General features: G+C 48.1%; 1 protein-coding gene and 1 long non-coding RNA gene across 3 annotated transcripts; one reads left to right on the plus strand and one right to left on the minus strand.

Annotated features, from left to right (window-relative positions):
- Nucleotides 1-262: 262 nt before the first annotated feature.
- lrig1 (leucine-rich repeats and immunoglobulin-like domains 1) lies at nt 263-24,438 on the minus strand. Its single transcript, XM_011614079.2, has 18 exons — nt 24,105-24,438; nt 16,166-16,237; nt 15,569-15,643; nt 10,423-10,560; nt 10,205-10,348; nt 9,128-9,271; nt 8,900-9,043; nt 7,658-7,801; nt 6,348-6,428; nt 4,978-5,049; nt 4,692-4,763; nt 4,455-4,618; nt 3,997-4,347; nt 3,636-3,917; nt 2,191-2,625; nt 1,976-2,110; nt 1,640-1,897; nt 263-1,554 (listed from the first exon to the last, which is right to left on the minus strand). The coding sequence occupies exons 1-18, from the start codon at nt 24,305-24,307 to the stop codon at nt 1,370-1,372; spliced, it is 3,099 nt and encodes a 1,032-aa protein (XP_011612381.2). The 5' UTR covers nt 24,308-24,438; the 3' UTR covers nt 263-1,369.
- On the plus strand, nt 24,079-25,604 carry LOC115246784 (uncharacterized). Of its 2 annotated transcripts, XR_003885856.1 has the most exons (3): nt 24,079-24,204; nt 24,438-24,541; nt 25,133-25,604. It is a non-coding gene; the product is annotated as an uncharacterized lncRNA (long non-coding RNA). The 2 variants fall into 2 exon arrangements; XR_003885855.1 differs by lacking the exon at nt 25,133-25,604 and having other exon boundaries at nt 24,438-24,590.
- The last annotated feature ends 1,514 nt before the right edge of the window (nt 25,605-27,118 follow it).

Genomic DNA, 27,118 nt, shown 5'->3' on the forward strand with positions numbered 1-27,118 from the left:
GTAATCTAACTTTAAATAAATTACCCTTAAATTATACATCAAAACAGATATTTGAGCAGTGGACAGTTTACGCCCGCTGTGCGGCGCTTCTGGGAGCCGGGACACATTCCTGGTCGGAAGATCGTGCGCTGCCTCGAAGATCAAGGCCTCTCCGGGTTTTACTTCTTCGTGCACGCTCCATTTGAAACAATGGCTCCTCCGCGACCGCCGCGTCACGTGCGCTAACTCGTCGCCAAACGAGCGAAACAAAGCAACCACTGGGTAACAGCAACATGGGGTTTATTAGACACTTCAATGCCACGTTACACTTCACCGTCTCAATAAGTTACCCCAACATGAAGTGTGCCTCTCGTCCCTTTTCACCTGCTACGCTGGGATTGGTTTAAACAACGAAACCCCCCCGTGTCTGGTGACACCAGAGGCGTTTCTGTCACGTTGATAAGTTCAGACTGGCCAAACGCACGCGTACACCAGTCGATGTAGGCGTCCTTACAGCAGGAACACGGACACGTTCTCCCCGACCGTGCGTTATCTTCAGATCATTTCAACAGGGAAAACATTACTGGCGTTTAGAGAACCCTTAGTTCGACCACATTCAGTTGCTAAATTACGGCAAAGTTAGCACCCCGGGCTAATTAGAGGGCTTCCTCCCGGCTCCAGAGACGCGGGAGGGCTGTGAGGTGAACAGGAAAAGTGCTCTCTTCTCCGAAGTACCAAAAATAATCGCAGCTTTTTCTTCATTCGACAACAACGGAAGGGAAATGGCGTCTCTGTAAAACCGTGTTTGGCAGCGAAAAACATTCAAGTGCAATCAAGTGTTAGCTTGTACCAGTTATCTCACACAAAGTCTCGTTTTCTTTGATCATGCAATAAGGCACCACAGCTGGATGTTGGGAAAAAGCTGAAAAAGGCATCTTTTTTGTGTTTTTGAAGTAAAATAAAAATACCATCACTCCTTTCTTTGTCATGCAAATAAATTCAAATACTCTCTTGTAAAAGTTATATAATAGCAAAACTCTTATGTACAGTTCAACGTCCAAAGGTATATTTCTCTGTCTCCCCCTGCACATACGTACACTGTACAAGATTCCCCACATTTACATGTTTCAAATGCGAGTCACATTTTGAGCTAAACCTTTTTTTTTCATAATAACCTCCCAAAAAGAAGGTTTCTAACTATGTACAGCCGATACGCTCGCATGGGGCGCCGCCCATTCAAGCTCCGCCTCCACAGTCAGGACGCTGCCGTCCTGCCGCTCCCTTTTGTGTCCAGGTCCAGGAGGGTCAGAGTCAGTCCTCGAGATGAGGTAGCAGTTTATTTCCCAGTGCAAAGAAAACAAAACAAAGTCCTCGTGCTAATGCGCCTCCGCTAGTCGCTGGCTCTCCTCAGGGGGGCGCTCTCACTCTGAGAGGCTCTGAGGGTGTGTCCGTTGGACAGCAGAGTCTGCCTGAGCTCGGGCTCACAGTCACTCGTGACTCCGGCCAGCTTCACCGGCTTGTGGAAGGAGTCTTCCTGAGGCGGCGACAACGCCGCTGTTTTTCCCGCTCTGCTCGCTGAGGAGGGACAAAAAGAGCAGCGGTCAGACGAACATGCTTGTTTCTGTCCATCTGCTGAATCATCAGATTTTAAATAACGGACCTTTTCTGTCATGTTGGCTCCCTTCTAACAAGTTGTTGTTTTGTGGGAATTCTTGACCGTCCTGTTGGATCCTGTTAGCGGTGCCGTTACACAGCGAGGTCGAGCGCGGCCCCGTGTCGTGCTGCTGTGCTGAGTGGTAGTAGGCCGAGGGGGCAGAGTGCTGCTGGTACTCGAACCCGTGTGTCAGGTAGTCGGGGTCTTTGGAGTAGCTGCTGCGGTTTTCCATGCAATCGGTGCACAAAACGGCACCGTCGAAGGCTGCAGAACACAAAAATAGCACGTTATTAGCTTACTTAAGTCCAAACCGGTTCCTGCCTGAGGGAGCGCCTGTAGTACCAGCGGTGTCCACTAGGTGGCCGTTGGGTTGAGGTCCTCCGCCGGCCTCCACGCGGATGCACACGTCCTGCCGCTCGGACAGCGTGCCCTGGGAGGACAGGTAGCTGGGAACATCTGGAGGAATGATGGTCTCATCTGGAAGAGCAAAACCAGATGTTTGAAGCAGGACGGCCGTCGCCACAACGGGACGCCGCCTGTCGTCAGCGTGAGCTCACCTGTGTTGGTGACGCTGCACTCTTCGCTCTTCTTCCTCGTCTGGTAGATGATGCACACCCACACCAGCGACGTCACCACGATGCTGGTCACCACGGCGATGACGATGATCCCGATGGTGACGGTGTTCAGCCCCGCGGGGGGCGAGCAGGGGCCGCGGCGCTGGCTCACCATCAGCTGGCTGTGAGCGCGCTCCGTGCCCAGCGTGTTGGACATGAGGCAGGTGTAGCGGCCGGCGTCCTCCATGGAGGCGGGGCTGATGACCAGCAGCTGGTTGCCGGGGGTGAAGTGGTGTCTGTCGGAGGGGCGCAGCGGCTGGTCGTTGCGAAGCCAGGTGATGCGTGGCGGCGGGCTGCCGAGGGCTTTACACTGCAGCGCCACCGTGTCTCCCACCACCACTCGCCGGTCCTCCAGGTCTTGAACCAGGTGGGGCGTTTCTGTGATTGGGGGGGGGGAGAGTTCTCATCAGGAGCTGCCGGAACACCGAGTCAGCGTTTCTATTCACAGAGGTTCTGAGCTCTCAGGTTTCTGCTCCGCCTCGGGATCGATTCCTAAAGTATCGATTCCAAACGGGTGACTCAGCGGAGCGGAGCGGAGATGTTCTGAGACCCAGACAAACAGCAGCTCTGTCACACTGCTCTGCTACTTCAGAGTGTGTGTGTGTGTGTGTGTGTGTGTGTGTGTGTTTTGAGGTGGGCCTCTCCTCTCGTACTGAGCACTTCCACTCACAGTGGGACACACACAGATTAAGAGATCTCACTTAACCCACTTCAGGAGCCCCCCCATCAATACTTTCTCCCTCTCCATTCTCCACCTATGAATTCAACACACACACACACACACACACACACACACTCTCTCTCTATGTCCTTGCCTCCCATTTTTCTCCCAGCCTCTCCTTGTCCAGACAGGGGGCCCCTCAGTTTCAGCCCCCTCGGGGAAGTGCTGCGTTGCGGCCGCCGGGCCTGTAGGCGGCGTCGCCATTTCCTGTGGGGTTTTTTTTTTTAACCACGAGCAGCTCTGCTCAGTTCAAAGCCGGAGGACAAAAGCTGGTGTGTGTCCCGCGATGGTTATTGGGTCGCAGCTCCGCGTTGTTTGATTTAACAGTGTAAAACAGCCAATAAACTGGGAGCAGTGAAGCAGGCGTGACCATCCCTCCCACAGAGAGGAGGGGGGGGGTGGGAATGCCGAACAAACGCCCCTCTGTGAGATCCACTCCTCTCTTCCCTCCCAACCCCCCCTTTGACCCCCCAACTCTGACCTTTGGTCCTTGACCTACAGCAAGGCCACAGCTGCACAGAAAGAAAAATAGGATCATTCTGCAGCTCCGTGCTGAGCGGTGCAGGACGGCGTTCCCGCCTGTCCTCAACACCCAGTAGCGGAGCGGGATGGGTGGGGGGTCACCATCTGTAGTGGAAGTGCAGGCTCGACCTGCTCTGGTTCTTACCCAGCACGGTCAGAGTGGCGTTGGCAGAAACGGTGCCGGCCGTGTTCCTGGCGGTGCAGCTGTACAAGCCCATGTCCTCCGGTTTGACGTGCGTGATGAAGAACACGTCGTCGTCGGGCATGACGTGCATCCGGCGCTCCCGGGCGGCGGGGAAATCTGTGCCGCCGTCCTTCTGCCAGGCGATCTGCGGTGCGGGGTGGCCCTTGGCGGCACACTCCAGTCGGGCCTTGTGACCCGTCCTGATGGTGCTGTCACTGGGCGTCTTGATGAAGGACGGAAGAACTGTGGGCAGAACATCCAAATGCGACTAAGAACACGCCGTGCAGCTTCAGCCCCGAGCCCCTCGGCGTTGCCAACCCACCGTTAACGATGAGGCGCGCCTTGCTGGAGTAGGTGGAGCCAAAGTGGTTGGTGATGATGCACTGGTAGCGGCCCTCGTGGGCGAAGGTGACGTTCCGCAGGTGCAGGGTGGTGGTGTACTCCATCATGCCTGCTCCTGTCCCCGGGGCCTCGGACGTGCCTGGGCGGTGACCCCGCACGTGGGCGAAGTTCTCCGTCTCGGCGTCGCGAAGTAGCTCCTGATCCTTCCACCATGCGAAGGCCATCGGGGAGGAGCTGCTGCTCACGGCCTTACACGTGAGACGCACGTCGCTGCCGAGGACCACTAGGGTGGTTTCGGGCTGGGCGATGATTTGAGGCTTCGGGAGGTCATCTGAAGGGAAGAGGACGGAAAACTGTAGCTTGAAGAGGCCGGCGAATCCAAACCGCACGTTTGCAAGTGTGTGAATTCCAGGATGGGGGCAAAGGTCACATACTCACCACACACGAAGCTGCTGGGAGGAGCCTGGAAGATGCTGGTGCCTTTGAGGCCCTCTGGGTGGGCACAGGTGGCGCTCACACTCGCCTGCAGCAGACGAGACACCAACCAGCCGGGCAGCCACTGGAGCTGGCAGTCGCACAGGAAGCTGTCGCTCTGGATGAGACTGGAAAGAGCCGGAGTGTCAGCGCCCGCATAAATCAACACGCTGGAAGTGTTAAAAACAGAAGAGAACTCACAGGCTTTTGAGGTTCTTCATTTTACTGAAGGCATCAGGCTGGATGGAGCGCACGGCGTTGCCTCCCAGGTTTCTGTTGGACAGGAAATGATGTTCACAATCCCAAATATGCAAAAGAGTTTCACCTTTTCTGGGACTGAGATGTGTCATGAATAAATGGCTGTGTGCGTGCGTGTGTGCGTGCATGTGTGTGTGTGTGAGCAGACTAAACGTGGTTGTCGTTGCACAATAAATGGGTTTAGGTTTCTGTCTCTGGGATGAGCGGGAGATCATTGTGGGATACTTACAGGTGTTCCAGGCTCTCCAGGCCCAAAAAGGCATTTTCAGCCACTGACTTGATCTTGTTCCCAAACAGAATTCTGTGCAGGAGAAGGATGGGTAGAAACAAGCAGAGATACACAATTAGTGACTGAACCTGCCAGTGGAAAAGGGGGATTGAGGGACTGGTAATCTGAACTGGGCAGGAGATCAAACTGGAGAGGGAACTGGGAAATAGGGAGGGAGCACCTGGACTCTGCGCTGCTCTTCTGAGACCACTTTTATCTTTATTAGACGTTAACAGCAACTACTGTGTCTGTGTGTGTGTGTGTGAGAGTGTGTGTGTGTGTGTGTGTGTTCCCATGCAGATCTTATAAGGACATACTCATGTGAGTGTGTCTGCATGTGTGTTTTTCTGTCAAGCCTGGTTTGAGCCCAGAAATGAGCTGCTGCTCCCTGATTGAGGGTCCTAATCCCTCCTTCCACCCTCTCCCTACTGCTACCCCCCCCCCCCCATTGAAGGCTTCACAGGAAGGGGAGACATGGCTGGCTGCTTGACAATGAAGCCCCCAGTGTTCAGATTCATCCACACAAGCAAAAGTGCACCTTCCCAGGGACGACCAGAAGCCACTCTTTCATTTACAGGAAAGTAATGATTGATCAGTATTTTCATCTGTGGAACCTTCTCTCCTCCTTCATAAGCTGCTTTAAAGACATTTGCTGTGATGAGCACTTTGATGTCTCATCCGTTCTGCTGCATTTTCCCCCCATCGCTCACGCTGGCAGCTTTGGGATGCAGTGGGCTTCTCCCACCAACGCCGTGACAAAAGGGGCGAGGTCAAGAGGGCGGGCTGTGTGGGACGTTTGATGTTGATGGCTGAATGCAGCCCTCAATTTCACCCTCTCTCAGTTCCAAACAACAAGGGCTGTGCAAGAGAGGGGAGAGTGGAGGCATGAAGCAGAAATAGAAGTAAGCCTATTGGGGCGCTAACCCCCGCCAGCTTGAAGAAAAGCCCCTTTTCTCTCTCCTCAGCTTGGCCTTTCTCCTTCAGCAGGGCTCACACTGGGAACCATCTTGGCAGGACATCATCTTTTCATCCCACAGGTTGATGAGTGCTGCTGCCAGAAACTCTGGAATATTTTTCAACGTTGGGCGTTCCACTTGTTGGTGAGATTACAAAAAGTGAAATAATGAAAGCCAGGCTGAACTGGGGGCAAACCGACGCTGACTACGGCATATTTGATATTGGTTGAGCCACGGTGGACCGAAGAAAGAGCTCCGATCTGTCCACAAAGACGAGAGAAAATCGAATTTCTGGCTGGTGAGAATGAGCGGGCGATAACGAAGGAGGGGGCGGAGCCGAGGTTAAGAAAAAAAGGCACCATGGGAGACACTTACAGCTTGTTGAGGCTGTCCAACCCAGAGAAGGCCCCATTGGTGTCCTCTATTGTGCCCGAGATGTCGTTATGGTCCAGCTCCCTGTGGAGAGTGAGAGAAAAGAGGGGGATGAGAAAGAGAGATGGGAGGAGAAGCGGGACAGGGACAGGCTTGGCCAGCGCTGAGGCATTACACAGTCCGGTCTCGGAGTCACGGGTGACCCCTTGGCCGTTGCTCACTCCCTCGCTCCACCCCACACCCCCGCTGCACCTGGTCTTAAGACCGGCTCTGCTCTGCCAATCAAGCACGTTCTTCCGTTGGAGAAGAGTGGAGGGTGTGTGTGTGTGTGTGTGCGTGTGCACTGATGTTTCTCTGCAAACCCAGCAGGGGGGAGAGTGCCTCAGGAAGAAATGACCAGGAAAAGTTCTGAAATATAACCAGAAACTACCCAGTTGCAGCACTCCTGAACACCTCAGACGGCCCGGGGAGCTACTTTTGCTGGTGTCCCAACGTTCAAACACTTTTGTGCATCGAAAACACAAGTGAGTGAGCCAGAGGACCCTTCTTTCTGTGAACAATAACCCCCCCCCCCCCCCCCCCCTCCTGCTCTTCCTTTCTGAATTCCCCTCTGGTTCTTTTCAGCCTCCTTTGGCTGCTGTCTAAGTTGGACTGTAGAAAGGGGGCTGCCAATTTCCTTCTCTTTCTGGCTGGCTGGATGTGAATGCCCACCGCCTTGTTAAAGCAAGGCCAGTGGTGGGGGTGTCGAGCAGCGAGATCGGCTCCAGAGGAGGGAGGGCACCGGCGAGCTAACAGCCCCCGTGGCCGAATTAGATGGAAGACTGGCTTGTTTGGAGCTTTCACACCCTGACACAGGCTCCAGCCCCATGCCAGCATAACCCACAGCAGAGGCCCAATTAAAGCTCCCCCAGCTCCTTTTCAGGGCCCAGTCTACGCCCATCCTGCCCTTCACTGATTAGATTAGGGCTGCCTCAAAGACACCGAGAGCGGGGGCAATACAACTGAAAGAGCAGATCGAGCTGAATAAAAAGACAGAGACGTGTGTGTGCACAGAAGGATTACCTAAACATATGACAGAACACAATAAAGATAAGAGGGGAAGAAATGTGCATTAAGAGAGCTTTTAAAGGTCATTGCAAAATGAAACAAGGTGATTAATGAAAGCCAAGAAAGGAAAACATGAGAGAAGCACTGAGGTAATGCTCCCACGTCCTCTTCTTCCTACCCCAGCCTTTATGGTGGGTTATCAGGTACGCGGTGTTCCGTCAGAGGCCTCTATAGTGAATTATTTAATACCACGGTGATGTACTTACAGGACACGTAAGGCCTTGAGGCCTCTGAAGGCTCCCTCTGTGATGTGGCTGATGGTGTTGTGGCCCAGGCGCAGGGTGTGGAGGTCTCCCAGCACAGACAGACTTCCTTCATCCAAGCGAGTCAGATTGTTGTACGACAGATTTCTGGAGGTAGACATGAAGGGGGAGACGGAGGGAGGGGAAAAAGACGGTTCTGTGTGAGGTCTGGAAGGAGACGACTGGCTGTCACCCGTCCAAGGAAACAGGCGGTGTTAACTTAGGTTAGATGTCTACTCCACGTGCTGTTGCCCAAAACCTTCAAACAAGCCACAAAACTTTTTCTCTTGCTAATTTATTCCTTACACATCTCGCGGATGAAAACAGTCGACAAAGCCGATAATATTTCTTAAAGAGCTGATAAAGGCAGAGCGGAACATTTCGCTGCCTTCTTGCCCTCTGTTTCTGTGACCAAGCCTTAGGTGTGCTCGACCAGTCATGTGTGCACAGACCACCCTGCCGCCCCCCCCCCCCCCCCCCCCCCCCGCTGAACCCGTCAGGAATGCAATAACAGCCTCCTCATAAGGACAGGTCACTCTTTGCTGTCACTGGTGTTGCTGGGAGCACAAACGGACTAAAGCGAATGCTAGCTGTGTCTGTACACTACAGGCAGCGAGGCCTCTGCTTAGGAGGCACTTTACATCAGCGATGACAGCAGCCGTGTCTACACAACAGGATAGGCTCACAAATTTGCTAGACAAAGGCTGTGAACGTGATCCTTGAGTGAAATTACCACAACACGACCGGTAAAGGATTACATGCTGGTTTGCTAAAACCCCGCGCTTCAGAAACGAATACAAAACCTCTTGTCAGAGGGCTTCAGTGCTATTGAGCTGAGCTCTAATTATGGGATAAACAGGCTTATTCTGAGAATAGCGTTGTGTATTGAGCGTTAAAGCACAGTGTCACTTCATCCTTCAGAGAGCAGAGGATGATATGGGCGGGTTGTGTTGGGATTCTCTACAGGACAAGAGGTTCAGATTACACGATACGTAACACATTCTGCAGTTAGCTTTAAAAAGAACTACCAATTTGTTTTATCAAACTGCATCAGCTTTGATTTCTCTGTTGCCCTGCGCTCTCCCTTGGCGCTCATCTTTACAGGATTACGGTCTTTAACCACAGTCTACCAAAAGCTTTCTGCATGAGGGCATCTGGCATGAGGGTCTGAGGGTTTAGGCTAATTTAAATGCTAGTGCTACTCACAGCTCCCTCAGCTTTTGGCAGAATTTCCATCCATCTGGGTTGATGCGGGCTATGGAGTTGTTACTGAGGAATAGCTGCTGAAGGGAGGTCAGTCCATACAGGGAGCCACTGTTTACCTCCGTCAGATTGTTGTAGTCCAGGTGGCTGCAAGAGACGAATGTCAGATAAATATATCTTCTTAGCGTTTTATTCAAACTGCAGGGTTGTTGGGTTTTTTTTTTTACATACAGGGCTTTCATCTTGGCCAGGTCCCAAAAAGCTCCATCAGTCAGTTTGCTGATGCTGTTTCTTTGCAATTTGAGAACTTCTAGGCTGGACAAACCCTGGAAGGTCAGACCCTCCACCTGACGTATGCGGTTCCTGTTCAGCTCACTGCAGAAGAAGAAAAAGAAAGTAAAAACATTTGAAAGGAAGTAGAAAAGAGTCGGGGAGACGTTTAATCATGCTTCAAAGTGTCAAAATATGTCCCACATTGTAAAACAGACATTGATTGAGGAATGCTTCGCCCTCATTGTACACTTCCATCCATCACATCGTAGTCAAAACCAAGAAATCCTGCACGGTTCAGCTGGAGGCAGAGAGGGTTGTAGCTAACAATCCCCCAGCTTTACACACATTCCTCTCTGGTGTCCGTTCCACCGGTGGCAGGAAGCCAGGACTCTATACACTGAGGGGTTAGCCTACCGACCAGGGTCAGCTTATGACTCCATAAATTAACAGTAACACAAAAGAGATGCCCCAGCAACAAACATGGCGTAAAATTTTAAACGCTGTGATGGTTATTTATTCATGCTGCAGCGGTCAATCGGGCTGTCAAAGCCCTCAGGTCGGCCACATAAATATCCCCATGAGCTCGTGTGTGCGCGATGTGCAGCATCACCGCGTCCACCTGTCTGACAAAAGGCACCTGAGGAAACTGCTGGAGCCACAATGGGGAGGACGGCGCTAAGTGTGTCGCTCACTAGACTGGAACCGCTGAGCAACAAATCAGTTAAGCGCGCTGTTATGCTAGCGGGAAGTTTAACAAAGATAAAGGCTCACAGTGTGGGGACTGAAACAGCCACTGTGGGGATAAGGATGGAGGCAATAAATCACTGCTCATATGGCTCAGGTGTTTACCTAGCTGGGTTTTATCCAACCCTGGAGAGACGGCTCCTGCTAATAGCACTGAAAACACACCAGCCGTGATGCTAAGTACTCACGCAACACAATATAACGGTTGTAATAAGACTAAAGCTGAATATTCTGACAGATTAGAATCAAACCCTGACGGGCCTGGGGATGGATGGATGCGGGGGTACTTACAGCAGGGTCAGCCTCGGAAGCTGGAAGGCTCTGACGGGGATCTGGCTGATGCGGTTCCTGCTGAGTCTCAGCACCTGCAGGGTGGAGCCCAGGTGGTCCAGCGCTCCCAGCTCCAACGCGCCGATTTTGTTATTGTTCAGGTACCTGAACGCAACAGCACATCGGTTCTTGAGAATCACTTGAATTACAACGAAGTATCATCACCAGGTTCTACTCACAGGTCTTTTATCTGGAGGCCTGCTGGGAAGCTGTATCCTCTGAGTTCTGTGATGTCATTATTGCTCAAATCCAGAGTTTCCACGGACACCAGCGGTGCGATCCGACTGCCTTCTATCGTGCGTATTTTATTATGATGTCTGGAGGAGGATAAAACACAAAAAGGTGAGTCTTGTTTGCATTTGAAGACCTACTGTTTCCACCTGCAGAGCGTTCCCATCACTGGCTGTGAAAGCACCAGAGGAGTTACTGTCACCAGAGGAAGCCACTCCAAATTCCCAGACTTCCCTAAAGCCACTCTGGCACAAGAGCAGAGCACACAGAACAAAGAGGACTTCGTGCACCATTAAATGTGTACTTAAGGAGAGAGGCTGGCCTCCTTTAAGGACACGGCTGTAATCCTCGCCGAGGCTAAAATGCAGAATTGGTTTGATGGATGAAGCATCTTGATCATATTTGGCCTCTTTAGAGAAGGTTAGAGAAGGAGGGCGAGTCTCTGCTGGTCCTCCGCTGGGTGCTGTCATCCCGTTAGCAGCAATATTTTCACATGATCCACAACTTCTCTTCATCGAAATGAAGGTTTGAGGACACTAATGGGAGCACAGGAGTCATTTTATCGTCTTTTCCCTCCCCAGTTTTATTTTAGTTGACTGCAGTTTTTCATCTAGTGAAACTTTAACTGGTCACCTTTTAACCCCGTTCATAAGCACGCAGCTTTTATTTGGGGGATCTGACTGCAACGACTTTGAATTATTCATTTGCATTTTCTGTGCCATTAAAAATTTGTGTTGGGTCAAATTTAACATGACAAAGACGAGGGAACTGTTGTGCATTTCAAAACCGGGGGACAGTTTAGAGAGCGACACAACACAGATGCTCCATTTGTAAACACACAAGTGAATAAAGAACCCTGTTGCACGTCCACCTCGTTACACCTGGAGTCTCCGTCGAGATGTTTACATTTGTGTGTGCACAAAGCGCGTGCACGCGTCACGCCACGTCACGCCATGTTTCAGAAGCGTGTTTCCGCGTTACAACTGGGGAAAGGGGATTAAAATCTGAACTTCGGAGGAGACCAGATTCCATCACGGAATCATTTTTCCTAACTCGGGGAAATATTCCAGATATGCACGAAGCGCCTGAGGAGAGCGCGTGCACGACGGAGGCTGCGCCTTTATGCTTCCGTGTAGGCGGCGGAATTTGCATTCAAACGTCAGCAGACAGGCGGCAACTGTGGCGTTGCTGCGTTTCATAGCACATAAGTCACCTTTTTTTGTTTTTACAGGATCGGTCCTCCAACAGAAAGACGCTCTCAAGTATCGAATGTTTATCTGATGCGGCACGTGCGCGTTTGCAACGTGATGGCGTCCTTGAACGTGTCTCTTTAGTAAACACTTCTTCCCTCAGGCAGCATCCTTCTCACCCCTGTTGTCCGCCTTCACTCCATATAATCCGCCTCCTGACTTTCACTGACAACTTTTAATGGGGGGGTGTTAAACACCCGTTACCACACAGCCTGGAGGCAAAATGTGTCCCAACTGAGACGCCCCTCCCTTCTTTCTACCCTCCAGCCAGCAGATGGACACACAGACACATAAACACACATTTGATGGTGTCTGAGGCGAGGAGGGTCCGCGTCACAGCAGCCCACCTGAATAAACAGTGGCAGGAACCATTAAAAACGAGCCCCCCCCCCCGCGCACGCACGCACGCACTCGCAAACAAATAAGTGCACGTGTGGGACAAAGCAGCAGACAGTGGCTGCAGTGAGCTCCAGCAGAAAAGCTCAGGAAAGGTATGGGGGGGTGATGGGGTAAGTGGGGTCAACAGCTGTTGACCTTTGCTGGGAAAAACAGATCTGTCTGAAACTGGTGGGAGAGGCTGACCTCTCTGCTCCCCTCCCCCGCCTTCTCCCACCACTAAACCTCACCCCTCCCACAGTCAGGCTCCAGCTGTGGATGACACACAGATGAAGCTCGAGCTCAGCGTAGCTGAAGTTCTCACACACACACTCACACACACACTCACGTCTCTGGCAGTGTTCACAAATGTGATTATCAGAGGGCCTCCAACATCTCAGATAAAGATGAGCCGAGTTCGTTTCTGCTGCCTTTGAAGTCTCGTTTCGCTCTGTCCTGCTTCTAAATACCTCTAAATTCTAAATCTTTTTACAGTGCCTCATCGACCATCTGATTGTCAAAGCCTCACTCATCTCGACACCTCTTTGATGTACACGGCGTTACACCAGGGAAGCTTTTTTTCGTCCTCTCCTTCTAGGTCTGAAGTTACGGTCGGGATTAAAATCCAATCGCGTCAAAGTCGAATCATCCGGAGGTTCGGGTCACTGCAGCCTGTTTTAAAAAGCTTCTTTGATCTTCACTGAGCAATGAAACAAAGGAGAAGTCTGGGCTTCCGTGGTGGAACTTCCATATTGGTTTTTTTAACTGCGTTGTGTGGTTTTACAGCCTGGCTGTGTTAAGTCATGCACACCCAGCGGGTTTGACAAGTGCATTCTGGGACCACTGCCACTGAGGGTCGTTTTGATTTGGGCTGCTTTGATAGGCTATCTAATTAAACTGAAAACTCCATCAGTCCATCTAAGGTTAGTGACCAGAAACTAGCACAACGTTTGAGTGATGCGCGACTAACAAGGTTAGGGTTAGTAACTACCCTCATAAAAACGCGAGCTTATCTGTTCCTGATGATTCCCACCAGAGAGGATATATGCTGTCTGTCAATGAGAACAATAGCCTGAAGGCTACAGGAAACAGTAAAAAGGCTGGATCAGTTCTCCACCAATGAAAAGACTGGATTTGTCCTTAAACGGCTTGCTTCTTTTGTCCAACAGAGTACTTTTATTCAGCCTCGGTGGCTAAACCGTCTCAGAATAATAGTTGTGACTCATTCTACCAGGCTGGACACTGAACTGGGAGAAGCCACAGACCAACAACAGGTTGCAAAGACTCTACATTTTACTCCAAATCCCACTAATAATGAAAGAGGCCGACATCTTTTCTTTGTTTAAATATGTAATCATACAGAGCTGTACCTGGTTCTCGTCTGGAAAATCTCCATGTTAACCATGATTAATGTAGATCACCTACATGCTCTTCCATAATATTGATTTATTCAAAGACTCGGCAGCTGTGAGGAGGCTGATTAGCGTGCCGTGTTCAGTGATACTGTCAGCAAGCTAACGAGGTGCGTGTGTCACTGTTGAACAAACTTGCAGTCTGACAACATTCCAAACCACATTAGCCTATAGAAACAACTCTGGCTTCTAATTTTCCAATATTTTCCTGTTGTTGTACTTCCGTACTCCTGAAAAAGTGTGTTCTGGTGGTGTCGTGACCCCTGAGATACCGCTGCCCACCTCTCTTTTCCCATCTTTTTATTCTTCCACGCTGGCCTGGCCATGTGAGTGACAGCTGCAGCTGGAAGTGGGCCTTCTCTTCAGCTGCGTGGCTTTGGAAAGATCCCACCCTCCCATCAGACCGACAGGCTTTCCCCTAGCAACAGGCCTCCGGTCGGTCCAAAAAAAGACACCCTGATCATCTGGAGAGGCTGTGACTCTAGTTTGCACAAGTAAAGGTGAACTTGCTCCGGTCTGTTTTGCTTTAAACAAAGAGAAAGACCGTTTGTGCTAACGCTGCAGCTCCAGACTAAAAAGGAAGGCAGAACAACAACACACACCTTTTGTTAACGTGATAAGTCTTTATGTTGATCATCAGGATAAATTCAGAGACAGATGAGACTGTGGAAGCCCAAGCTGAGACTCCTACCACCTGCAGTGACTCCACCATGACTGTGATTTTACAGGAACTCGGCTGCACAGTCAGTTCATCAGCATGCAAGCACTAAGCACTAAAGAATTCAGGCAACTTAGCACGAGGCTATCTGATCTCCAATGTAATCCAAACTAAAACTAAACTATAAAAGCATAAACCAGTGTTCAGCACAGACGTTAGGAGCTGCAACTTTGGGTTAATGTAAAACTCATGAATAGCACAACTAAAATATCATTTATGTCTTATTTTAACAGATGCAGCTGTTAAAACTGTCACTTTTACTAGGCTACGATTCTAATTTACATATTTTAGTGATAATATGGCCATTGTTTGCATTTTGATATTTAATCCCAAGAAACTTGGGAATGACGATACTTCTGAACATTATCTAAAATATGAAGTGTCTCAGGGCTGTTGTTCTGTATTACATCTAAAGTCTTAAGAAACTCTGATTCAGAGGCAACCGTTATTGGATTTCGCAACTTTTCCGACACAGATGACTTTTCCTGGGAGGAAACGTCAATCAAACCACAAGGTGGACAGAGAGGTCATTCGCTGACAGAAAGACGAGACATTTATACACAATTATCTTGCATTTCCCCATTAATTGTACAACATCCCACTGTAATCTGTCAAAATGATGTATTCAGCTAATTCAGTAAGTGCTAAATAAACATGCATGTCCCGATCTTCCCATAATTCACATCTAACTCTAAAACTGTCAACTATCTCTGCAGAAATAAATTCCCACAAACCAAATGAGCTTTCAGACTGTCGTGACCTCAGAATGACACAATTTAATGACACAACTGAACAGGATATATTTTTCAGAAGCATTCCTTTCGCTAGCTTCTAAAATTCAAATCAAAATAAAGCTAGCCACCGACTTTCTGACATAGACAAGAGCACACACGCCCTTCCTGAATGAGATACTAAATCTCTAGTGAGATGCAAGCGTAAGCAGTCCCTACAGGCGCAGTTTCACAACAGGGAGGCAGTCAAGGTGGAACGTTACATGCTGACACTCCAGGCAACCAGCAACAGTCACCGCAGGCACACAGCCAGATGAACAAGACCGATCAGTTACTGTATGTGACCTCATGGCGGTTGCTCAAGACGAAGCCCCATTTCTACTCGAACAGATCTCAAGTGCAGCATCTGATCTTGTTTAATGAAACAGCATTACACTCACAGCTAAAGTAGGTTGTGTTACTTCACAGATGCGAGGGTGTATGGGCCTTACATAGATGTCAAAAGACTATTTCTAGAGCATTTCAAAGAGGCTATTCGCCTAAAAATACAGCAACGGAGAGCAGGGTAATTCTGTTACCATGTGAAGCAGCACATCGGGGGTACTCACAGGTAGAGCGATACGATCTTGGAGGCAGCCTGTCCTAAATGTGGTATCGAGGTCAGCACATTGTGGTCCAGCCGCCTGAGATGAGGAGAACAAACGACAATAGGTCAGAGAACAAAACTGAAAAAGACAAAAAGAGCTGAAGTTTCCTCGCAGAGATCATCTACGGTAGCTTAGCGGCTTCAAAACAATACCAGAACCTGCAGCAAGTTTGTATTTTATCCCTGTAATAGATGACTGGCTGGCAAGGCTGCTAAAGATGTCACCATAGTGGGTATCATCACTTGCCTAGCGTGTGTGCGCGCGTACGTGTATGTGTGTGTGTGTACGCACACAGGCGTCGAGTGACACAGAGCCAAGACCTCTCCTCACCATATAAAATATTTACAAGCCCAGCAGTGGCTACAGTATCAGGTGCTGGAGAAGAAGCTTAATATAGAAAACCAACACTTTATTCTAAATTGGACTAAGTTCAAGGCAACGCAGGCGAACGCTCCTGGGAAGTGGAGCAGAAGCGCAGTGGTCATTGAGAAATGATGTGAATGTTCTGCCTGCATTATTCACAGCCTGTCCAAGGATTCAGGACCCTGTTCTGCTTACAATTCCCTCAGGTTGGGGAGGTTGTCCAGCGCTTCAACGTCGATGGTTGTCAGTTTGTTGTGGCTGAGAGTTCTGAGAAGAAACAAACAAAAAAACAACCAGTTATTAAATGTAATAACCACACTGTTCACCAAACTCCCTGTATTTGTCACAGATCAATGGCAATAATTGTCTCTGGCATCAGTGAGCGCACCCGAAAACGCAAAATCAATCCCATCAATTCTGTCCTGGCTCCCTTTCCCAACATTACACACAGCCCGCCTCTGCCAGTCAATTTGCACTTTCCGCTAACAGTGTATTTAATAGCCGACACTTGACTTGTGAGGAGGCTTGTTAGTGTGATTTGTGCGGTGATACAACATTACTGCCATCAGAGTGATGAGAGGTGTGTGTGTATGTGTGTGTGTGTGTGTATAACACACATTTATATTTGAGATTGAGCTCCTCGGGCTCCATGAATCAAATTTATTCCTACCATAAACAAGTGCTATCTCTGTCACACACAAACAAATATGTACACACACACACACACACACACACACACACACACAACCTCCTGCCTGGCTGGCACACCGCCGGCCTGTTGGCAGAGGGAATGCGGCAGTGACAGTGGTGTTTGTGTGGTGGGGAGTTTAACCCAGGCGAGACAATGGAACCCACAGCACTGAGCCGACTGCCTCCCACCCCTCCGTCCCTCTGGTCCAGACGTGAGAGACAGCCCAGGAATGTTTCGCAGGCCTGCCGAAAGATGGCTATTTGTTCCCAGAGGTTTGTTGGTTTGTTTGCTCGTCTGTGGGATTAGGACCAACAAATCCTCTGACCTGTAACTTTAGGCTCATTTATGCTGCGTGTTCCAGGCCCGGACGGGCCGAGCCTCCCGGCCGCCTGGTCTATTTCTCCAAACTTTCCCTTGGTCTTCCATAAACGTTGTAGTAGCATCAGAAAGGACGGGGGCGGTCTTGGACAGAGGTTGTTACGTCAAATCAATGATTTATTCAGAAAAAACAGAACTAGTATTGGTGGAGGTGGGGTCAATAATATCACTACAGGCTGGAATCACACGCCTCGCGCTGCCTTTACTCCCATCAATCTCAACACCTTCCTTAGTGGACACGTTTCCATTTCTCGTCTTTTGTTCTTGATTGCAGATAATGACAGCCCCCCTCAAAAAAGGCTTTCTTCTCTGCATCTGTGTGACAAGATAATAGCAGAGCCTGTTGCTGCCCCCCAGGCACAGGTCTGACTGGGAGGTGCGTTACCGTGTCTAGAGTACGCTGGCTGCCCGCCGGATGAGCGGGAACGGGAAAGACAAATGTAAAAAGTGTTCAACAAAATTTCCACATTTTTATGAGCCTCCTCTAGATTTTCAACATTGTACAGCCTGTGTGCCGTCCGTCCCCTGGGACAGGGACACACATATGGTTCCCAGTCATGAGCCTATGGGACACCTCGGGCTGGAGGGTCATAAATTCAGCCAGCACACATACAACACCGGGAAAGTGTGGTCACCTAAGAGATGAGCCTCAGATTTGAAATATATCCTTTTTAACACAAATTCAGCCCAGGGCTTTTCTGTTGTCTTCTTTATGTTGAATGTCGCAGCGTCACACCAAGACAAATTCCTAGCTTGTGTAATACTGTGTATTACATGAACAATGGCAATAAATCTGATTCAATTCAATTCTGTGTATCTTAACAGAGCGATGCCTGATGCCATAGCCACTTTCAACACGTGCACAAGCACGCATGTGCTTCATTGTCCTTCACCTGAGCTGTTTACACAACTCAAACTTTTAAAAGGTTTGCACCACTGCCTCCCATCCGGCCTCCGCCGGATGATGAAGATGGGGTGGACTCTAAGTGCAGTTAATGTTTTCCAGAGTGACCTTCCAATTAGGTCATTTCTCCAAGTGTTTGCCGAGCAGCCGCAGCAAGCTTATTATTCCTCATCAGTCCTGTTTCAAGAGCAACTAAAGCCCAAAATCTTTTTTTTTTTCCTGCTGAAATCAAATGTATTTCGGTATAAAGTAGCGTTGTTGATTGATCCGGGGTCAACTCTGGACGTTTTAGTGAAGGTATTTCAATTTGGCCTATTTTGTGGTAAAAATGTGTGTTTTGAAATCCTGTAATTGGCTGAGATGGAGGCCAGCGGCGTTTTGACGGTAGCTTTCGTCACGAACCACCACTGTTGGCTCCGGCCCTCCTGTAAAAACCAGCACCTGTCAGTTGGATTGAGAGAACTGCAAACAGCACATTTGATTTGAAGATTTTAGAACTATTTTACTGTCAGAGATGCTCATTGTTAGGGTTTAGTTGCTCGGACAGAGAAGACAAGTTCTTTGTGACGCTCCACAAAAACCAGAGATAAGACGGCAGCTTCTTTTAGTTTGGAGCTCATCTGCCTAGAAAAGTATGCATGATGGAAATAGATTCAGGCCCCTGTGATTAATCATGGCCAAGACTACAAAGCAGTTGGCCGTAATGGTTCAAACACAACATTCCATTGTACGGTACAACTAGTTTAAACAAACCGGCTGGACTGTTTGACATTAGTCAGTGCGATCAAAATCGAGGACACTTAAAAGAAAGTGCTCTGTGCCGATTGTGTGGCATGTGTGTTATAATTCTTTTATTTTGAATTCGACACCGAGCTCAATTTGTTCTGTCTGGAGGGCAACTGACACTAAATATGCACTTATATGGAGAAGATGGGCCGTATTTAACTCCTAGAACTGTTTCATTGGGTTCTCCAAACTATTCTGTGAGAGACGCAGAGCATTTGAAATAAAAACATCTGGATAAGAACAAAGAGATGAACACCTTCACCGGGATCCTCCTTCAGCTGCCAAAACACAAATGTGTGCTGGATTATAACAAACACTTACAGAATGTTCAGAACCAGATGAGAAATCGTTTCCCTCAACACAAAGCTAAGACAAAAAACCCGTTTAACCCGTGGCTCCGCGGCCGATCTCCAAGAAATTAATAGTTATCAATGATGTGTGCATTATATGGCACCCCCCCCCCCCCCCACCCCCGTCATCATAAAAGTTAGATAATTCTACCGTTACCTGTCAAATATCACTTTACGGGCACTGTTAACTGCTGATCAGCCCCGAACACTGAACCTTACGGGTGATCTGACACATCACACTCATTAAAAGGCTTTTATAAATAGTGGTATTATTGTTGCCATGGGAGTAAGAGGACAGGGGAGAAGAGTGATGTCATAGCACATGACAGTATGTACGCCAGCACACGGTCTGCATGTGGGAGAGAACAGATATGAAGGAGAGAGGAAGAGAGCAAGGATTAACTCATGTACACATACATCATCATTATTCTCCTCTTTCCATCGCTGATACAGCGTGAAATTTGCTCACTGAAAGTGTAAAGTGATGTCAGCGATAAGCCTCCTGTCGTCCATTTGGGAGGTAAAGAAGCCTTAATGTGCCTGATTTCAGAGTGTCATAAAGCTGGTCAAATAATAATCTGAGTGTCTGACTGTCAGACACACACACACACAGAAACCTTCCTGTCATTAAAGCCAGTTTATAGCCGGGCAACTGCAGCGAGAGTGTACACAACGCTAACACCAGCTTCAGGCGGAGGTAGGAAACGGACAACAACAAGGTCACAGTTTTAACAATTTTGACAAGGCACGCCCCGACCAAAAAGGTTCGCCTTAACGACAATAAACGCAGAACAGGTTTGTGTCGTTGTAGAGGAAATCACATCGTTTGCGTGTGCGCCGCCGCGCTTCCTGTTGCCACTTTGGGGCTAAGCTGAAGGTGACGCGGGGCGCTCCACACCAACAAGGGAGAGGTCACGAAGGAGCGTCTGCACTTGCCCAAGGCAAGTGCGTGAACCTTCAGTCAAGCCAAACGACGCCAGACCAGACTTCCTCGAGCAAGAGGCACAATAATCCTGCTATCCACACAATATACACATAATGTACACACACGGTTTTAAACTAATGGCACTCAATTACTTTCCTTGTGAGTTAAAGGAAATGAGTGTCCCCCAATTAATCTGAACAAATAAGTCCAGAGTACTTAAGCGCTGTATGTCTTTTCACCCTACGGTTATTATTTGAGTGCTACAGGCTGACCCCTCGACTCAAGGGCAGAGAAAAAGACAGGGCCATCAGTCAAATTCTATCCTGCTTGTTAGCGGGATACAGCAATTCTGCAATCACCCTCCACCCATTTGGGGAAACCGATTGTCTTAATGGCGGCCTGCACATGTAAAACTGTCTAGACACAAGGACTCTGAGGCCGCTTTGCTTTTTCCAGTAAGCCAGAATTCCTGGGGAGAAGCTTCTTTAACTGCGCACAATCGCACTGTCCAAGTCACACTTTTTTTTCCTCTTCCTCTCCACATTGCGAAAGTCCGACCAGATGTTCATCGATCGAGCATGCTTCTTACACGCTGCATTCATGGGCGCGGGAAAACACCCCTGTGTGCCTTCATAGGGACAACTGGATGGATGCAGAGAAGGGGTTAGAGTTGGAGATCCATGAAGACACTAGACTGAGGGAGGGGGCACCTGTTAGCCCTTTGTGTGAACACCACGGTGCCACGATGAAGTTCCAAACTGTTCCACATCTGGGCTGCAACTGGGGGTGGGAATCATTCCTGATTCGGTTTAAAAAGATTCTACAATATCATCCAACTGCAGAAACAATAGCCTGATGACCGCCGAGAACATGTGCAGCACCATTAACAGCAACACTTAATGACTGTTATTAGCATGTTATTATAAAGCTGTTCCCACAGCACATGCCGACCATCAGCTTCCAACACTGACAAAAAACAACGTAAAAAGTGAGGGCCGTGGATAATATAACGCAAACCCTTTTAAATCCTTGTGTTGGTCTTCCAAATATCTAAAGAAGACCGCCAGTCAACCAAGTTGCCATAATCGTCCCCGTTACCACGAGATTGCAAGTGCATAAAAGAAATGCACTAAAACCACCAGGGGCCGTGCAGTCGAGTAATACAGCTGTTGTAGCTCCACCTACGCTATAATAAAACACAAACTTATGATTTATTATACTTTCAGATCCATTATCAAGTCCATGTGAGCACAACTAACAGGAAAAATAAATAAGTGGTGAGTCAATACTGATGGAAAAGGGATCTGAAGGCATCAGCCGCCCCCCCAGGCCAGGTAAATCTGCAGCTTTACCCTCCACCCACCAACCACCCAGCTGAGGTCTGAGCTCCAGTCCGGAAACCACCAACACAGACTCATTTCCTGATGGAAACCACCAAAACCAACAATGATGGGTTATTTACTAGCAAGGTTTGAGGTCAGGGCTCGAGGATGAGTTGCATCAGAACATTTGGTTAACGCGGCACCTTGGGGAATAGCCACAGTAGCAGATATAACATTAAACAACCTTTTAAAAATTAGCTTTTTTATTTATTTAAAAAGGAGAAACACTGGCTGTAAGGATATGACACTATAAATCTGCCTTATTTCTTCCCAACCACAGCTATCGGGGGCCAAATTACTGCTTTTGTTGCTATTTGCTCTGAAAATCACATTACGCCTGTTGCACTGTGGGGTGGGGGGAAAATGCTTTTTATGCACATTACCATGACTCCAAATAAGATAAAGCACCACTCCTGAGAGGCAACATGTGAGTATGTTGGACCCGACTCGCTTTGAATGTTATTAAACTCTTCATCTAACAGAAGCAATAGACAAACCTTGGCCAGATATTTAACAGCAAAGAGGTAGTTTTTGCAGGATTTCCTTATCATCCGAGTTCAGCACATAGAACATGCAAAAGCTCTAAAAAATGTGCATCTATTCCCTTTAGTGAGCTGTTTGTCCGTTACCGTAAGCTGGATTTAAGAGCCTGCATTAAGATAACTGCAAAAAACCCACACAAACGGTTGGGCAGCGCCTGATTTATCTTAAAAAGGGTTTAATCCGCCTCCACTGGGAGTAAAGCAAAACACTGTGGTTGTTGTGAAACACGCCTGTATGTACTTAAAACTGTATGGAAGATGGAGGCATGCAGGGGGAAAGCCTGTGTTTACCGACACATGTGGATCCTGTCCTCCCTGTCAACATCACCGCCGTGCCGCCCTCCACGAGATAAACGTGACAGCGGTGGTCAAATCCGTGCTGCTTTCACTTTGACTCGGGTGGCTGGAGTCAGCACAGGACAACTGGTATGGTTTAAACCCTAAATCCCTCCTGTGCGCGGCAGGCAGCACCCAAAGGTCTGAACGTGGGCGGGTATTATAAATGGAGGACAATTATTGTCTGTCTGACGGCTCCCTTTGATTTAACCGCCAGCACAATGAGCCTATCTTGGGCAGCGTGGAAATATGCAACCTAGGTGTTTTAAAAGATAATTTGAAGCCATAAAGCCATTCCCTCGGAAAACAACAAGACGGCGGCTCCTTGGATCTCGAAAGATAAGGTAAAGGTAATCATAAAGTAGATATTACAAGCGGACTTGTGTGAGTTTCCCAAAGGACTCTTCTTTACACAAAGCAAAGCTTGAGCGTTGGTATTTAAGCAGGGCTGCAGCAGCTCCGCGCACGTGAAAAACAGAATCTGCACTTTAACTTGGGCTAAGTGGTGCTGCCAGAGACAAAGTCTTGTTATTCATCATTTCACCGGACTTGCGCAAAGGTTGCTTCCCAGGGGAACGCTAACGGACAGCCTAGGTTTCTCATCACCTGTCGAAAGAGATTACAGCTCCTAAATATTAAAATCTGCAGGTTCAAGGAGATAAACAATCAGTAATGTGATATCAGCTGTTTTTTTAAAAGTTGTGTTAGGGAAAAAACCAGCTACGGTGTGGCTGCCCAGACAAAAGAACGCCGGATACCAAATGGTCAGCTAACATTTTAGCAGACGACGCTACGCAGATGGATCCCGCTGCTCACTGCTGTGCACGGTCACCCTCGTGTCTATTCTGAGCCAGAGAAAACCCTGGGAGCCTTTGGTCTCTAACCCCGCATTCCCAGCGACAAACACAGATGCCGTAAATTCTGCAGCAACATGTGAAACTGTGGCAGAAGTTTCAGAACCGCCGGTGGACGTCCTTAAAACGCACGGCGAGGTCTTTACATAAACTGTGCCATTCAACTTGGTAACTCCTGAAATTTCCTGAGGTTCCATGATAATGTTCTAGATTGGCCAATTTCCTAAACAAGCCGGCGGCACAGGGCTCCGATTGTTGAAGCCTCCATCCTGAAGACAATGCTCCACTTGCTGGAAATGTGATTTGTAAACTAAGGCCGAACCTGTCGTGTGTAAGGAAAGCAAAAGTTTATTAGTTATGACACGTTATTTACCTCTCAAACCTAAGAGAGCAGTTAGTTCAGTAAAAAGGAGGTTTTCAAAGGCAAAAGTCAGGGGAATTTAAACTCCAACACTTGGATTTGTAGTTTCTGCACCAAAGAAAGGGCAGATGCACGTCACGACTCAAGGGAATTTCGTTTTTTTTTACCTTAATTCAGAAACTAAAAACCAAAAAAAAATGGCACAGCGTAGTTGGAAGAGACGTGGTAAAAAGAACTAAAATGCAAGAACAGTCTTGTTCAAGCCCGAATGAGATGGGTCCCCTGCAGAAATGCCGCTGGCGCTTCAATTAATTCAGTTCACAAGAAATGGGGCCCTAAACCAGGGGACTGGGGCTCGCTGCAAGGGACCTTTCACTCAACTCACCAAATAACAGAAATTAAAAAGCTAAAACGAGCACATCGGTGCTCATTACAGCGGGACGAGCAGAACCACAACATTGTCCCTCCATAAAGCCTATTCTGGAAGCAAACTTTAAAAAAAAAAAACACTGCAAACTTTTGAAAGTTTAAGTGAGGAAAACCTCTGCACGTTATCCCATTTTACCTTTACCGCGTTGCCCCGTTATGGGCACGTCAATAAATAGGCAAGGGCAACTTCACTTACAGGGAGACGGTCCGGGCCGGCAGGTCCGGGGGCGCAGCTGTCAGCTCCCGGCTGCTGCAGTCCACCCAGTCCCCGCTGCAGGTACAGTTCAGGGCACAGGGTAAGTCCGAACTGATTCCAGAACTGACGATCACTTGGACCGACAAAATTAGATACAAAACACACCGGGGATCAAATCCAAATCGTCCCAGGGACGCCGCCATTTTGTATCCACTTTTAATAGCGCGACCGCTGAACTATGTCCTCGCACCCACAAACCGGGAACAGCTCTGGGGGGAGACCGCACGCCGCTTTAGCACATTAAATGTCTCGTTTGGCAACTATCTCACACAGGCTGCTGCAGCGGGGAGCGCTTTCCATCCCAGGGAAGAGTGGTTAAGAAGACAAGCTCCCCAGTCCAACTTTCTCTGGTGTCCGACGCGGGCTGGAAATCAAAGGTGATTCCCAGATCACCGGCTGTGTGCGTCACCCTAAACTTGGAGATAACGTCCCAAAAAAGTTGTCCGCAAAGCAGTAAAAACTACTTTATCGGCAGTGCTGGTGACTTTAGTGACATTTTTTAAAAAACAGCGAACTGTAGCTTTGAATGTAGTCTCTCTTATTAAAAAAAAAAAAAAAATCACAGCAGCTTCTAAGTTGGTAAAACGGTGAACGCGGCGACTTTTGAGGTCGTTGTGAATGCCAGCCACAGAGTTGAGGATGCAGACAGTAAGTGCGGGAGGTGCGGGAACGGATCCCGAATCATCAGTCTCTCCGGCGGAGCTCCCCGTGTTGCCCGCGGCTCCTTCTCCGGTCGAATAGATCCAACTTCCAAATGCGCTCAGTCCGTCCCAGAGGAGTTCTTCCGTCGGTCCATCAGGTGCAGACTGCGGTCACGAAACCTCGACGATCTGGTCAATAGCAAAATCTAGTCCCCCTCCTCTCCGTGCGTGTACCACCACCATGAGTTTTTTCCTTTCTTGAATTACTTTTCCTTTTTTCTCCTCTCTCCGCGATCGTTCCGTGGTCCCACGTTGGATCCACAACAGTTGCTGGAGGGCCCTCCCCTGGCCCGCTGCGATTGGCCGGTTCGCCTCGATGGGCGGGCTTAGCTCTCATCTGATTGGTCGTCGCGGGCGCTGGTTGCGCGGCGGAGTGCGGGAGAGCCTTTGAGCGGCCGTCAGTCAGCGGTTGGAGGCCCCGCCCACGTTTCCCACCCCGGGGTGTGAAACCGCACCACCTCCTCTCACTCTCACTGCTTCTTAAAGAGACAATCACCGGGATCAAGCCCTGTAATCGCATTATAACAAGCCATAATAACATAATTGGCTCCGATACTACAACAGCGCCTTTAAAAGTGTTTGTCGGCAAGGGCGAGATCAAGATTTACAGACGAAACAAAAGAGAAAGGTATAAATGACCCGTTACTGTCTTTCAATAGTCCGCATTCTATAGCAGGGAATTCAAACCAGTTTTGCACATCATTAAACCTGACAATAAATGTTAACTCATCCCACCAATTAATTATGGCTTCACTCATCCGTCTTGTAAATTACCAGCCTTTGCGTTTATTGCACTTCAAAGCAAAATCATTATATTTTGGTCATTATTGTGAATGCCAACTGAATGTTTTGAAATGGTCCTTTTGCTTTTCACATAAGAGCAGATTTGTTTCATTGCAGGTTTCAATTATTAAGGCACTGTACCAACTAAACGATAACCTGTTGCTATCACATTTTTAATTAGTTTTAATGTTTTACATTTAAAACATTTAACAATCTACACTTAGGGATCAAATAGTCGAACATGCAACAAGCTAAAAAATTCTGCACTTTTAAATAAAACTTTTATTTGAGGTACTGTACTATATTTTGTATATTTTGATGCTCTTTTGAAGTTTTTTGACCTCACTTTCATTTTATTTTTCCCCACTCTAATAGTAGTAGCATTTTCGTGGTGACACGTACAGTAAATGAGCCTTGACCATCTCTAAATAACATCTAAAATGGAAAAAACTTGGTATTTTGTGTATGTTTACCTGTGTACAAGAGTTATTATTCAGGCTGTGGAGTTTTTCATAGATAGATAGATAGATATATATATATATATATATATATATATATATATATATATATATATATATATATATATATATATATATATATATATATATTAATGTGTAGTTACCCTGAAATGAAATGACTTCAAATGTGTTTTGTCATTTAAATCAATTAGAAGCCCATGCTGAACAATAAATGCACAAAAAATGTCCACCATCTATACGTTTACATTAGCACAAGTTGTTTAAGTGCAGCAGTGAGCGCAGTACTTGAATGTGTCTCCTTGGTCACATTCCATCATTACTCAGCAGCATGTGAGCTAACTGGTTCGATATCCTGTCTATTTATTCACATATTGTCACAATTTTGTCATTGACCAGGGCCAGTGTGCATGCAGTTGCTAATTATGTGTATGTGCGGAGTACTTTAGGGTACTATATCATTTCTTTCCCCACTACTATTGTGCACTTTGTCTGCATGTTTGTGTGCTAAAGAGGTATGTACTGTATATTTAATATGTGTGGACACACCCATGCATGCATACTTGTGTATCCAGGCTGATCTTTTCATTTAGGTTTGCCCTATAATGGCTGCATGATAGCACAAAATTCTTCCCAAATGTTGAAGGAAAATACTCGCCCGTCGTCTCAGAAATGCACATCTGCGATAAATCAGTGGCCCTGTCAGCCCTCTGGCCCCAAGACCACATCTTTTTCTTTACTTTTTTTCTTTAACAGAACGAAATCACGTTTCTTTCCTGGCACTGACAGATCGGACTGATTGACTCTGTCAGAGCTATTGTGATCGCATCTTGTTGGGAGAAGTCCCAGATTTCAGCGCTATTAATCATGCTGAGGATGAGTCAGATATTCACACCTGCAGCACTGCAGGCGGTTTAGTGGCGCAGTTCCTCGTTCCTTTAGCTGGGAATAGGCAAAGGTTTCACGTTGCATTTGTGTGTGTATGTGTGCTAAT

Source organism: Takifugu rubripes, chromosome 19 (genome assembly GCF_901000725.2).
Source record: "Takifugu rubripes chromosome 19, fTakRub1.2, whole genome shotgun sequence".
In the NCBI taxonomy this organism is placed as follows: Eukaryota; Metazoa; Chordata; class Actinopteri; order Tetraodontiformes; family Tetraodontidae; genus Takifugu; species Takifugu rubripes.

Coding starts and splice junctions, on each gene's coding strand:
- lrig1 (XM_011614079.2), bottom strand. CDS start 24,307: ATGGCGGCGTCCCTGGGACGATTTGGATTTGATCCCCGGTGTGTTTTG. Junction 7,802..8,899: donor TGCCAAAAGCTGAGGGAGCT/GTGAGTAGCACT, acceptor GTCTACCTCCAG/AAATCTGTCGTACAACAATC. Junction 1,555..1,639: donor GAGCCAACATGACAGAAAAG/GTCCGTTATTTA, acceptor GTCCCTCCTCAG/CGAGCAGAGCGGGAAAAACA.